This window comes from Pan troglodytes, chromosome X, assembly GCF_028858775.2.
Source record: "Pan troglodytes isolate AG18354 chromosome X, NHGRI_mPanTro3-v2.0_pri, whole genome shotgun sequence".
NCBI lineage: Eukaryota > Metazoa > Chordata > Mammalia > Primates > Hominidae > Pan > Pan troglodytes.
Genome location: NC_072421.2, coordinates 106,103,528 through 106,117,741, shown reverse-complemented (window position 1 = coordinate 106,117,741; position 14,214 = coordinate 106,103,528). Strand labels below are relative to the sequence as shown.

Genomic DNA, 14,214 nt, shown 5'->3' with positions numbered 1-14,214 from the left:
ATAAAAACCCTAGAAGAAAACCTAGGCAATACCATTCAGGACATAGGCACGGGCAAGGGCTTCATGACTAAAACACCAAAAGCAATGGCAACAAAAGCCAAAATAGACAAATGGGATCTAATTAAACTAAAGAGCTTCTGCACAGCAAAAGAAACTACCATCAGAGTGAACAGGCAACCCACAGAATGGGAGAAAATTTTTGCAATCTACTCATCTGACAAAGAGCTAATATCCAGAATCTACAAAGAACTTAAACAAATTTACAAGAAAAAATCAAACAACCCCATCAAAAAGTGGGCGAAGGACATGAACAGACACTTCTCAAAAGACATTTATGCAGCCAACACATACATGAAAAAATGCTCATCATCACTGGCCATCAGAGAAATGCAAATCAAAACCACAATGAGATACCATCTCACACCAGTTAGAATGGTGATCATTAAGAAGTCAGGAAACAACAGGTGCTGGAGAGGATGTGGATAAATAGGAATGCTTTTACACTGTTGGTGGGAGTGTAAACTAGTTCAACCATTGTGGAAGACAGTGTGGGGATTCCTCAAGGATCTAGAACTAGAAATACCATTTGATCCAACCATACCATTACTGGGTATATACCCAAAGGATTATAAATCATGCTGCTATAAAGACACATGCACATGTATATTTATTGTGGCACTATTCACAGTAGCAAAGACTTGGAACCAACCCAAATGTCCATCCATGATACACTGGATTGAGAAAATGTGGCACATATACACCATGGAATACTATGCAGCCATAAAAAAAGATGAGTTCATGTCCTTTGTAGGGACATGGATGAAGCTGGAAACCATCATTCTGAGGAAACTATCGCAAGGAGAGAAAACCAAACACCGCATGTTCTCACTCATAGGTGGGAATTGAACAATGAGAACACTTGGACACAGGGCGGGGGACATCACACACCCTGTCATGGGGTGGGGGAATGGGGGAGGGATAGCATTAGGAGAAATACCTAATGTAAATGATGAGTTAATGGATGCAACAAACCAATACGGCACATGTATACATATGTAACAAACCTGCACGTTGTGCACATGTACCCTGGAACTTAAAGTATAATAAAACAAATAAATAAATAAATAAAATAAAAAACTATGCTCCTGATCTTTCTCACTAAACCTGCTTTTTTCAAAGTTTTTGTATTTCAGCATATAGCAACTCCACTCTATTTGCTCAGGATAAAAACTGGAGTCATGCTTGATTCCTCTCTCTCATATTCCATACACAAATCTTCCTGGCTTGACATATATTATATATTCAAAATCTGCCCATTTCTTATCACTTCCCCTGCCACTATCTTGATCCAAGCCATCAACATCATTAGCCTGCATTATTTAAATATCACCATAACTGGTTTCCCTGCTTTCCATCCTTGCTCCTCTATGATCTGTTTCCAAAACAGGTGCTGTGATAGTTCTTAAAATTAATGTACAATCATGTTAACTCTTTCCATTTGCTCCCTGATTCACTCAGGAGTAAAAGCCCCTACTATGATGACCTATAAGGCACTATATAATCTTTCCCCCATTACCAATCTAATCTCATCTCCTACTTCGTTTCAACTCACTCATTCTGTTTAACACACTGGACTCATTTATGTTTCTCAAACATGTCAGGTATGCTCACACCTCAGGGTTTTTGTATGACTTACTCTCTTACTGCAGTGTGGTCACTGCTCTATCTTATCAGAGAGACTTTCCCTTAGTAACCTATTTCAAAATATAACAATTTCCAGAAATTCCTATCATCAAGTCTTGCTTTACTTTTCATCATGAGATTTATCACATTCTAACATAATACAGACTTATTTATTTTGTTTATTGTATGACTCCTTGACTAAATATAAGCTCCATGAAGGCAGTAAAAGTTTGTCTGTTTTGTTCAGGCTGTATCTCCAGCACCTAAAACAGTACCTGGTAAATCATACATACTCAACAGATATTTTGTGAATGAATAAATAAATGAGTACATAATTTGCCTATGTAAAAATTTCAAACATCTACATAATGAAATGCACAGTAAACATGCTATAAGACAAACAACTGACTGGGAGAAAATATTTGCAACAAATATAACAGACAGTGGATGCATCTTCACATTTATAATGTACTTTTACAAATCAGTATGAAATACATAACCAAGTCCTCTCATAAAACAGTGAGGCAAAGAGTATAAATAGACAATTTACAAAAGAGTTAAAAACATCTGAAACCCCACTTGTAATCAGGAAAATTCAAATATAAACAATAATGATACACTACTTTTCACCCATTAGATTGGTAAAATTTTTTAAATTGATAACACTCAATATCTGTAGAATGAGGAGAAAATCACTTATACTAATCATGAAAGTATAAAGGTGTAGAGTTACTTAATTGGAAAATTTGGCAGTAAATATAGATATTAAAAAGGCACATATATGCTGGGTTCTAGCAACTGCTCAGAATTTATTCTATGGTGATATTTACCAAAGATTCTTAAGATATGTATGTAAGAATATGGATAAGAATCTTCAGTGCAAAATATGTTTGTAATCATGAACCTAGAAATAATTTTCATATTCATAATAGGTTAAATTATTTATAGTGAACCCCCATAAAAATACTATATAATTATAAAAAATAATAAGGCATACATTTATAGGCTGATAAAGAAAGTTTGTCAAGATTTACTATGTGATGACAGCTAGGTACAGAGCAGATGTATAGTATAATTTTGTATATATAAATTAAAATATGAGAAAACATCTACATTTGGAAGGTCCAGCATCATTTCATGTATCAATAATTGGGGAAAAATATTTACAATTTTAATTGTAATATGCTTTCCATCATAATAAGATGCATTCCAATATTAGATATTTTGGATGTAAAAAATGAGTATTAAAATTGATGAAATATCATATATGCATGCATATAAATGCATTTAGAAAACCTTTCTTGAAGAATATGAGAGAAACTACTAAAAGTGGTTACCCTGGAGAAGAAGAACTGGGGATTTGGGGTTTGCAAACATGTAAAAAGGAGACTTTTTATTTTACATCTTTTCATACTGGTTGTATTTTAAAATCAAGTTCATATGTTACATTATTATAAGTGTTTTAAAAAGCCAAAAAATTAAATGCACTTATCCTTTGATCCAACAATTACTTTTATGAAACTATACAGTATAAATAACTACATATATGTCCACAGATATAATGTATGACGACAAAGAAAATTGTCTAAGATATATTGAAAAAAGAAATAAAAAGGGGTAAGTGATAAAGCAAGGTACAGAGTAGCATGCATACCATGATTCTACATATATACAATGTGTAGAAAAAACCACAAACTCTATATGCATATATATAAATGTATAGAACAAGGAATTCAAATTTATATATCAACTATTGACAGTGGGCCTCTATGAGGAAAGGAATGGTAAAAAGATGATGGGGCATGAAGAAGATTTTCACTCTTACTCTTAATATGTCTATATTATTTTTTAATAAAATCATATATTCAATGTCACTGGTAAAATATAAATATAACAGAGAAAATTGAAATTCACTTCAAGAAACTTTACATTGTTAAACTGGAATGAACATACAGAAACTTCTCTTGATTATCTCTTTATAAGACATTGATCAATTAGATGATCAAAATAAAGTATTTTTATATAATATTAAAAGAAAAATTATCTTTACATACAATTCAGTAAATTCTTATATCACTGGGAACTTTCACTATTTCCATGAAAACTGAGTACCAAAATTCCTTTTCTAATACTTTTTTAGGTCTGTGGTCTGACTACATGATTAAGGAGTTACTACTTTTTGACATGGAACTAAACAATTGTCAAATAAATTCCTGTTGAGTCCAATGATTCTGAAACAAATTCTAAATTTGATTACTTGAGAAACACCACCAAAGTTTTCACATTGAAGAGAGAAGTAGAGGGAATTGTAAAACTGTATCCAGAGGACTATCTCAGACACGCAGTTAAGAATACTACTACATTAGCCTTAACTGTCACTTTGTTTATAAGTCTTTTCAAATTAGTTAATAATAATATTAGGACAAAGGCCAACAACTCCATCACTAAAAAGGGATGGACTAACAAGACCAGAAAAATCTAGGCATTGAGATTACTGAAGTATATCCATAAATTAAGATAGAAGAAAAACAAAGAAACCAGAAAGTTTTCCCTTTTTATTTTGGACTGGCCACAAACCCTAAAACATATCTTCTTATCATCTAAGAGAGAAGAAAAGGAATAAATCTCTTATCCAGAATATACTATGTCATTCTATAGTTTGTTTAATGAAAACTTAGGAATGAGCATAGTATTAAAAAATTTCATATCTGCTCAAGTATGTGCCTAAAACTATATGCCAAAGATTACCTTTGGACCAGGAAGACCCGGAAGACCAATGCTTGAAATACCAGGATCACCTTTGTCGCCTTTCTGTCCAGGTAATCCTGGGGAGCCAGGTTGTCCAGGAACTCCAGAAGGTCCAGGAGGCCCTTCCACACCCTGAGGCCCTGTTGAAAATATGTGGTATATAATATTTTACAAAATATGCTTTACTTGTGGATTATCTAAGATGCATATGACCAAGCAAAAAGATTTTTAAAAAGCTCCGCAAACTCTGAGTTAGATAATAATGAGCCTCACAAACACAATTATATAAAAGCCTACTTTTAAAGGAAGTTTAAATAAAAGGGGGTATAGCTGGAGAAAAGATGTTTGTGAATTATAACTTTTAAGGTTTCTACAATTTTGTCCCTTAATTCCCATTTTAAATATTTGTGTAACAAGAGAACACTACCCGCTGATTACCTCAGATATTGTTTCAGTCTGATTCTATCAACACCAGCCTCTTTTCTGACAAAAAAAAGAGATATTGAACCACCTTTCATTAATGGGACTAAATATTTGGAAGATTTTCATCACTCACCTGGAAAACCCATATCACCGATGGTTCCTTTAAGTCCAGGAGGTCCTATAAGACCTGGCTGTCCAGGGAGACCAGGGTTACCTTTGGGACCTAGAAAAGTCAAATTGGTAAAATTAAGACAATGTAGCAATATTGGGGTTGTCTGGTTTCATGGGAATGGATAGTCATTAAAATGTAAACATGGGATTAGATGGATTAAATCTGAATATATGATTAAGGTCCACAGATAGAACCCAACATAAAACATCTCCTTGGGAACATATTACAATATAACCATGGTAATAGAGGTCTCCTAATATAACTTTAAAAAAAAATTAAAAAGTTACCAGAACACCTTGTTTCTTTCCCTAAAACAATTCCAATCACCTGAAGTGCTATTTGCTGTATGTGTACAACTACCCTTAATGTATTTTCACAGATAAATCCAATATAATAAGTCTGTTTTTTAAAAGATTCAGAAATGGGCTTCTCATGTAGAGCGTGATTATATGAGATCAGAAAGAGAAAAGGTGGTAACCTGTTATGATATAGTTTAGTACATTAGGCCAGGGAGAGATTAGAGGTGGTGGACAGATACTGGGCAGTGACCTGAACAGGCATGGCTGCTCTGTTTGTACATTTTTCCTAGCACATAGGTGCTTGAGCTCTGTGATGTCATCTGGGTTTTTTCCTAGGACCACAGTATTGCCTTAAACTTTTTTTATTTTATTTTTTTCCTTTACAATGACTTCTAACTTGGAAAAGAGAATGCAGAAGATGTGAGGGAGAGATAGGAAGGGAGTTTCTCTTTCCAACTATATCAAGGCCATGTAGTATGGAGTCTAGAGCAAATAACCGAACTTAAGGGACTTTGTAAGAATGGGGACTGCTGCTCTTTATTTCCTTAGGAAACAAACTAAAAGAAAGTGGCTGAAGAAGAAACAAGAAAGAGTTTTAGTAGGATTTTAAAAAATGTCGACTCTAAGAGTGATTAATGCTGTAACTGACTACCAAGAGAATTTGTGAAATTTTCATGCCTAGAAATTTAAAAAAATAGAATCAATAGCCATCTGTTTTACATGGTTTAATGACTGACTTGTCTAAAGGCAGAAAGAAAAAAAAGCAGGACAAGATGAATTCTTCAGGCCTTCATGAGATAATTGTCTCATTTATATATTTTGCAATGTATGTAACAAAACACAACACCTTATTTGGATCACACTTCTGATTCTGTGTATACCCTGCTGCCACAAAAAGAAGAAACTGAATAATCAAGGCAAAATATCCTATAAAATCTGGACTGCTGAAACTAGAGCCAAAGGGCAATATTTTTGCCGAAAGTGAGCTCCATATTTCAGTAGCTACCCAAGCTTATTACCATGATCAAATCCACAGCATCTTCAAACATGACAAACACATAATTATTTATCCAGAATTCAGTGTCAGCTAAGCAATTGCTACAAATGGCCTATCACACTTACCTGGTGGTCCTGGTAATCCAGGTTGTCCACTCAGTCCAGGTTGCCCTGGGTCTCCAGGCAAACCCTGATAACCTTTTGGCCCTGAAACTCCAGGTATACCTTCCAAGAATGAGTAGAAGAGGCAAGTTAGGATGATATTACTCATCCATGAAATAACTTTGGCAAAGCAAGCTACTCAAGTGTTAAACTATAAGTGAATTAGAGGAACTGGTGATATTCTGATATAGTATGAGCTATTAGCACTGGACTCACACGAAAATCCTTCACTTTTTAGTTACCTACCATCAAGAAATTCAGAGCACTCAGTAGTGAAATCACTTTCCTATTTTGGGCCTCATTTTCTTACAATGGAAATGAAGAAATAAGGAATAAGGACAGATAATCTCTAGGTTATCTCTTAGATTCTGACTATATTTAATAAGCCTATAGTAGAGGTCAAGTATAGTTTACTGCCCCTATTATACAGGAAGCATAATTGAAACAGAAAAGAAGCCTTGCAAGGGGTAAGCCAAGAAAGTCATTCCATAAAAAATTAGGTGACCCTGCCTCTTTCTTGACTATATACAACACTGCATTAATATTTTTAATTCTTTTTTGAGGAAAAATCCCACCAAATCCTGCTCATAGGGAAACTGTTAACATCTGTGTACACTCACATACACATACACATACACATACACATACACATGAACTGACAATATTGATGGATAGAACGTACAAAGAGCCACAAACTTTACTATAAGCTGCAGATACACAGATATAGCTAGTTTTAACATTCCATATTGCTTGAAAGGCTATTCTATATAGATTGGGTGCCAAGTGCTTTATATAATGATTTATGCTTATCCATATTTTATGATGTTTTGTTATGAACATGTTATACTTCTATAAAAAGGAAAAGGTTTTTTTTTTATTGAAAACCCCACGTAATATTTTACGCTGTATTTGTTTCTAATAAAATAACTATATGGACACAATTGTTCCCTAGATCTACTTTCAGTGACTTCCCCTCGGGCTGAACTTGGCTGTTCATAGTCCAATACTTGTTTATTCTGCCAAAGTAGAATAACGGTGAACTGTATTTGAAAGCCAAGTATGATATGGATATCAAAATACTGCAGTACAACAATGTACCATTCATCCTTATCTGGTATCAAGGAGAAAAAAATGAAAGGACTAGCAAATTTCCTAAACACTGAAATTTGTTTTTCAAGTGATCGTGGCTATATATCCTTTTCCTGTATTACTTTTTAGAAAGCTAGTAGTTGACTGCCTAAGTCTATTTTAAAACCTCACTAGTGGTTAGGTAAAGCTCGTGATAGGTAAACTATAAAGAAAATACTCAAACAAAAGTTGACTGGTGAAACAGTATGAATGAAGTGAAAATTAATATTTGTTACCAAAATTTGATGCATTTAAGTGCCTTTGTTGGTGAATTCTGTATTATAAGTCACTTTTCATGCTATTTAAAAATTAAACTTCAGATATATCAGGAAAAATATTCATAAATAAATTCATTCACTCACCTGGTAAGCCAGGTTCCCCCTTCTCTCCTTTTGAGCCCAGAAGATTTGGATCCATTGGTCCAGGAGGGCCTGGAAGGCCAGGCTCTCCTTTACTACCTTTTTCTCCTGCAGGGCCAGGAAGTCCTGGCTGACCCTGCAAGCCATCATCACCTAAAATCAATGTGTGTGAAAACACAATATATCAATTTTATCCATCAAAGATTAATGCATATAAAGATTATTGATATGTTTCATAGTTGAGTAGGCCACTGGCCACTCAAAACATTTATGCACCTTGGATGTACTCTATGAATTACTTGAGTGCATACACATTTTTATACTCAGATAACAATCCCTCCATCTGGAATTCCTTGACAACGATAGAGGCCGACTATAAAAAAATTAATGCTTAATCCAGACGGGCATGGTGGCTCAAGCCTGTAATCCCAGCACTTTGGGAGGCTGAGGTGGGCAGATCACGAGGTCAGAAGATCGAGACCATCCTTGCTAACATGGTGAAAATCCTTCTCTATTAAAAATACAAAAAAATATTAGCCAGGCGTGGTGGCAGGCGCCTGTACTCCCAGCTACTCGGGAGGCTGAGGCAGGAGAATAGTGTGAACCCAGGAGATGGAATTTGGAGTGAGCTGAGATCGCACCATTGCACTCCAGCCTGGGCAACAGAGCGAGACTCCGTCTCAAAAGACAAACAAAAAAATTAATGTTTAATCCTTATATTTTGTTATTTTGAGCTAAGCATTTACCATGTATCATGGTATCCAAACTAAGCATGTAACCAAATTGAAAACAAGACCTATTTAAATGCCATGTTACATAGAAACACAAGTAACCATTGCTCATTTTAAAATAGTCAACAAAAATATTCTGTACTGACATAAAGCTATATTTAATTTTCCCTCTCACATACGTCTGGCAGCAAACCTTGATTATTACCTTTAAGACCAGGTACACCACTCCTGCCAGGAATTCCCAAAGGTCCTGGTGGGCCTGGAGGTCCCATCATACCCATTTCACCTTTGGTACCTTTGAAGAATATCAATAAGTAATGTTTGCCTTTCTTTGACTTAGGGAACATAAAAAGTAAGTTATAAGATGTCAACTAGAAAACTATTGAGGGTTGGAGGTAAGGCACTGTTAAGTTTTAGACTTTTTGACCATAGTGCCCACTACTGCTGATACCCATGAATAAGGAGACTCAGTCTGGTAGCTAATCTCTAAAGATGGCCCCCCAGTGAACCATATGTCCCAGTATGTACAATCTACTATAAAACCCTCACCTGGAACTAGGGTTGATTCTGTACCTCACACTTGACTAAATGACATTGTGTGACTCCCAAGCCTAGATCAAAAGAAGTCTTGCAGGCCAGTCACAGTGGCTCATGCCTATAATCCTAGCACTTTGGGAGGTTGAGGTGGGAGGATTGCTCGAGGACAGGAGTTTGAGAGCAGCCTGGGCAACATAGTGAGACCCCATCACTACAAAGAAAAAAATTAAAAAAAAATAGCTGTGTGTGGTGGTATGTGCTTGTAGTCCCAGCTACTTGGGAGGAGGCTGAGGCAGGAAGATGGCTTGAGCCCAGGGGTTTGAGGCTGCAGTGGGCTGTGATCATGTCCCACTGCACTCCAGTCTGGGTGACAGAGTGAGACCCTGTCTCAAAAAAAAAAAAAAGAAGGAAGGAGAGAGAGAAAGAAAGAGAGGAAAGAAAGAAAGAAGAAAAGGAAAGAAAGAAAGAGAGAAGAGAGAAAGAAAGAAAAGAAAGAAAGAGAAAGAAAAAGAAAGGGAAAAAGAAAGAAAGAAAGGGAGAGAGAGAGCGAAAGAAAAGAAATCTTGCCGCTTCTACCTGTAGTTCCTGAAACACTCACTTTTCTCTTGTGGGATTCTCTCTGTTGGAAGCCAGCTGCCATGGAAGGGGAGCAACCAGCCTTATACTACCATAATGTGAGGAGCCTAAGCCATGCGAAGAGGTACCATGGACGATGAGATGACATGTGAGCTAATGAACAACCAGATGTCAGAGAAGTGCCATCTTAGAAGTAGACCTTTCAGTCCCAAACACTCCAGCTGGGGCAACGTGGGTTAGAGATAAATGAACCAGTCAAGTCATCCCTTAATTCTAGAGCTGCAAAATCTTCAGCAAAATTAAAAGGTTGGTTAAAATCATTAAGTTTTGGGGTTGTTTGTTATACAGTAATATATAACTGGAACTCTCACAGAGGAAAATGTGCAGTGAAAATAGCAAAGTGAGCTTCCTGCAGTCATAGATATTTAATGCTCATCCTTAAGGGATCACGTCAATCTAGAAAAGTGTAACATGGGAATTATCTACCAGAGTCGTATTAGTTTTAATTTCCTTAATCCAAATCAGAGAAAACTTTAAACAAATTACCTGGAAATCCAGAGGCACCTGCTTTTCCTGGAAGCCCTGGTGATCCTGGAGGTCCTATAGGACCAGGTGCTCCGGGGATCCCTGGACTGCCTCTTTCACCTGGGGGTCCTGGAACATCAAGTCCAGGAGGTCCTGGATCCCCCTTCTCTCCTGGTATTCCATGTAAACCTAGTTAATACAATATCAATATTAATAAGTACTGAAGCAGTTTTAAAAGATGTATCTGGTTATATTTCTAGTAAACAAGTGATAGAACCCTGTAGATAACAGACCTAAGAGTGAGTTAGAGATACTTTTGACATCATGCACACAAAATAACTGAACAATCAAGCTTTAGGATTTTCAAGCAGATTGCTCTAAGACAGTGCTTCTCAAATTATTTCTGGCAAAAGGCCAATCTTTTCTTAATTCCTAGTTAATCACAGACTAATATTTTTTATAAAATACAATGAAAATTACTAAAACTGAATAAAAAGCCAAAGATGCAAAATAAAAGCCTACCTTTTTGGTTATTATATTCAACAGATACAATTACACTATCAAATTGCTATAAAAGTTTCTAAATGCTTATTCTCAACATTTGTATTAATCCTATTGCAGACTGATAGATTATTTGACACTGGTCTATTGAACACACTTACATTTGCATTGTTCTAATGTATTATAAATTATTAGTACACATCTCTATGAGCTCCCAAAATTATTGATTACTGAATAAGTCACTTAAATGGACCTCTTAAATTGTATTTTACCTTTGTTTTGCACATTGTTTTAATAATACATTAATAATATGTTACTATTAGTATTTTTTGTCATCTTTTGTTTCTCCAACCAAGATTTTACAGAAAAAAAATGACACAGCAAAAAATATTTAACCTTAGTAAGTTTCTGTAAGGCTGATTTTCCCCCAAAAGCAAGGTGGTTAAAAAAGAGTATGTTTATGGGAAAAGAATTACACTAAAAATACTATGTAACTTCCCACTCCAAAGCCTACCAGCTGTGCGACTTACGTGAGTCACTTAACGTTGATCCTCATCTGCTAAATGGGGATTATGCCATAACCAATTGGAAACTAGGGGTTGAGCCAGATGATCATTCCAAGTCTCCTTTCAACAATAAGATCTAAATTTATTGTTGAAGACTCAGTGGTGATTATTTTTGTAGAGAGTAAGACGCTAGGGTTTTAAGATCTGTTTTATGTCATATTTCAGCATAGCCCTAAACTGACAAAATCCACTTTGAAGATTAGAGAATTACACTCAGTTGGCAAAGTAGCGATAGTTCCAATGCTGCCATTTTACAGTAAAAGACTATAAAAAGGAGAGAGAGATTTTTATATCATATTTGTGAAAGATGATATGATGCCTAACAGTGAACATGATTATAGCTTTATATGGATCACTATCTATTGTTATATTATAGCTCACAAAGATTTTTAATAGTTGGGTTTTCAATATAAATAATTTATCTTTTGAAACATGCTCCAAGAGAGCAGTTCTATAAAATAAGGGAAATAAACCAAAGACTTAAATCTGGAGAAATGTTTGTTTTCCATGTTTAAAGCTTTACTTTAAGATATGGCTTTTGAGGAAGAACTACAGTACCTGGTACACCTGATGTTCAAGAGGCAGGGAATTACAGTTCAGCAGCAAGTTGGGCCACCCAAGCAGAAGTAAGTTGCAAAAAGTTTCATTAGGTTAGGGAAAAAAAAACTAAGCATTTAAAAATTAGAACATAAAACTCTACAAATAGAAGTTATTAGACCTCGATTCACTGCTATCATATATTAGAAATGAGTGAAAAAACTTATTTTAGGCATTTGCTTAGATGTTCATATAGCATATTCTATAAATGAAATGTATTTGCCAATAATGACATAATAAAATATTTACATTCACAAAAGTATTACCTTTTGGTAAAGGTCAGCTTTTCAATTGTTTATCTCTGACTTAATGATTTAAATAATCATTTCGGAATTTAAGCTCCTAAAGTTTAGTTCAAATTTAAAAATTAATTTAATTTTATACTACAACAGGTTGGGTATAGATAAATCAATCATTATTAGCATATGATTATGGAGAAACAACTTGCATGCACTAGGCAAGGATTTCTTTCTTCATCGTTATTATTAGTAGTAGTAATAACAGACATTATACTATACTTCCTCCCATAGCATAGATTTTTTCCATGAATACTGTCAGGAATACACATCCTGGTAAGATCCAGGATGAAGAAGTCAATATAAATCCAAAAGTTCTGCTAAATTTCCCCACAATAACAAGAATTGTATGGATATGTCTACAGATGTGATATAGGGATATACTGATGTTCTAAATTTATTGGCAGCCGAATGGAACCAGTTTATAAAAAAAGGAAAATTTCAAAAACATGTATTATTCGTGAGAACTTTCCATACACACACATACACACACCCTCCCCCTACCCAAGGGTTTTGTAGCCTCCTGAAGTGTTAGAAAACTATTTTCTCCTTCATCTATGAAAATGACATGAATAATTCATAAACAATTCCTAGGGTTTTGCTGTTGTTGTTTTGTTTGTTTTGATTCACATTAGTGGTGATGAATTTTTTTTCCTCTTTAGCTGATTTAGCCATATGCTTTGTCCTAAGACTGGACACGCACTATAACACGTTTGGTTCTGGTTATGATATGATCTGTGAACATGAAATAGAGTATATCTAACTGATCTCTAAAAAAATTCAGTAAGACAGTAATTGTACAGGTAATGGCCAAAGAAAATAACAAGAATCAACAACCTCCATTTCTGCCTGGGTTAGCAGGTCATGAGATGAAAAATATTTTGTTTCTAGTCCTTTGGCAATTTTTCTTTTATTTCCCTGCTATGGAATGCGAAATTGATATTCAATGGGACCTTAACTTATAAACGTGTTAAACTGTATAGCCTGGTTAGAAAAGAGAAAGGTAAATAGTAAAAGCTTAATTAAATAATAGAAAACTGGAGTTCAAAGGAAAGCCTAAAAAGCATAATGTAAACATTCTACAGTAGAGAGATAACAGTATAGAATATTTTGCATTTTTCCTATCGCAAAATGAAATACAAGTATATTAAATAAGCTTATTACAAAAACATTGATAGTTAGAGTTTCAGCCATGCAACATAAGTAGGTTTATCAAGATATAAGTAATAATCTTTCCGATTACCTTATTATTGAGATTTATGGACATAAATCAGGATGTTTTTTAAATGAACTAAGATAATATTCTACTTTGGTGATGTAAGTAAAATTTACTTAGAAAGTGAGTATATGTGCCTTGTATAAATATGAAATGTGGTCCATCTCATAGTAAAATGAAAAGTACTGTGATTTGAGAACATTTCTATATTAAGAGTGAATTCAATAAATTTTCATGCTAGTTCCTGTTAATTTCATTTATTTGTTGAATCATATTAATATCTTGAATTCTATGGCTATACATATATTTACAAAAGAAATAGATGAAGTTTAATTCAGCATTATTACTTTTCTTCCTGCCCATCCTATTTATACTTTATAAATCAATATCTCTATATCTATATTATATTTATATCTATATATTTATCTATATATTATATTTATATCTGGTTATAAGTCCTTTGTCAGATATATCATATAACAGAGGGAGAAAGAGAGAGATAACATTAGATTAATAAAACATTACAAGGTATCAGGTAAATCTGAAAAAGCGTGACACGTGTTAACATATTTGTATTTTGTTTAGATTCATATTAATGGTGTTCCTTTTTTTATTCACACTCAGCTGTGACTTAAGAATTCAAAATGCTTCTAAAGACTCATGCACTTTTTGGAGCTGAAACAAATGACAAAACACCAT

The 14,214-nt window shown here is 34.5% G+C and overlaps 1 protein-coding gene across 1 annotated transcript in view; it reads right to left on the bottom strand.

Moving 5' to 3' along the window:
* COL4A5 (collagen type IV alpha 5 chain) overlaps window positions 1–14,214 on the bottom strand; it is a 257,711-nt gene that overhangs the window by 66,631 nt on the left and 176,866 nt on the right. The window contains exons 31-36 of the mRNA XM_016942896.4: window positions 10,361–10,528; window positions 8,907–8,996; window positions 7,974–8,123; window positions 6,448–6,546; window positions 4,988–5,077; window positions 4,432–4,571 (exon numbers count right to left, since the gene is read on the bottom strand). Of these exons, the coding sequence (XP_016798385.2) occupies window positions 4,432–4,571; window positions 4,988–5,077; window positions 6,448–6,546; window positions 7,974–8,123; window positions 8,907–8,996; window positions 10,361–10,528 (737 nt within the window). The remainder of the gene's footprint in view (window positions 1–4,431; window positions 4,572–4,987; window positions 5,078–6,447; window positions 6,547–7,973; window positions 8,124–8,906; window positions 8,997–10,360; window positions 10,529–14,214) is intronic.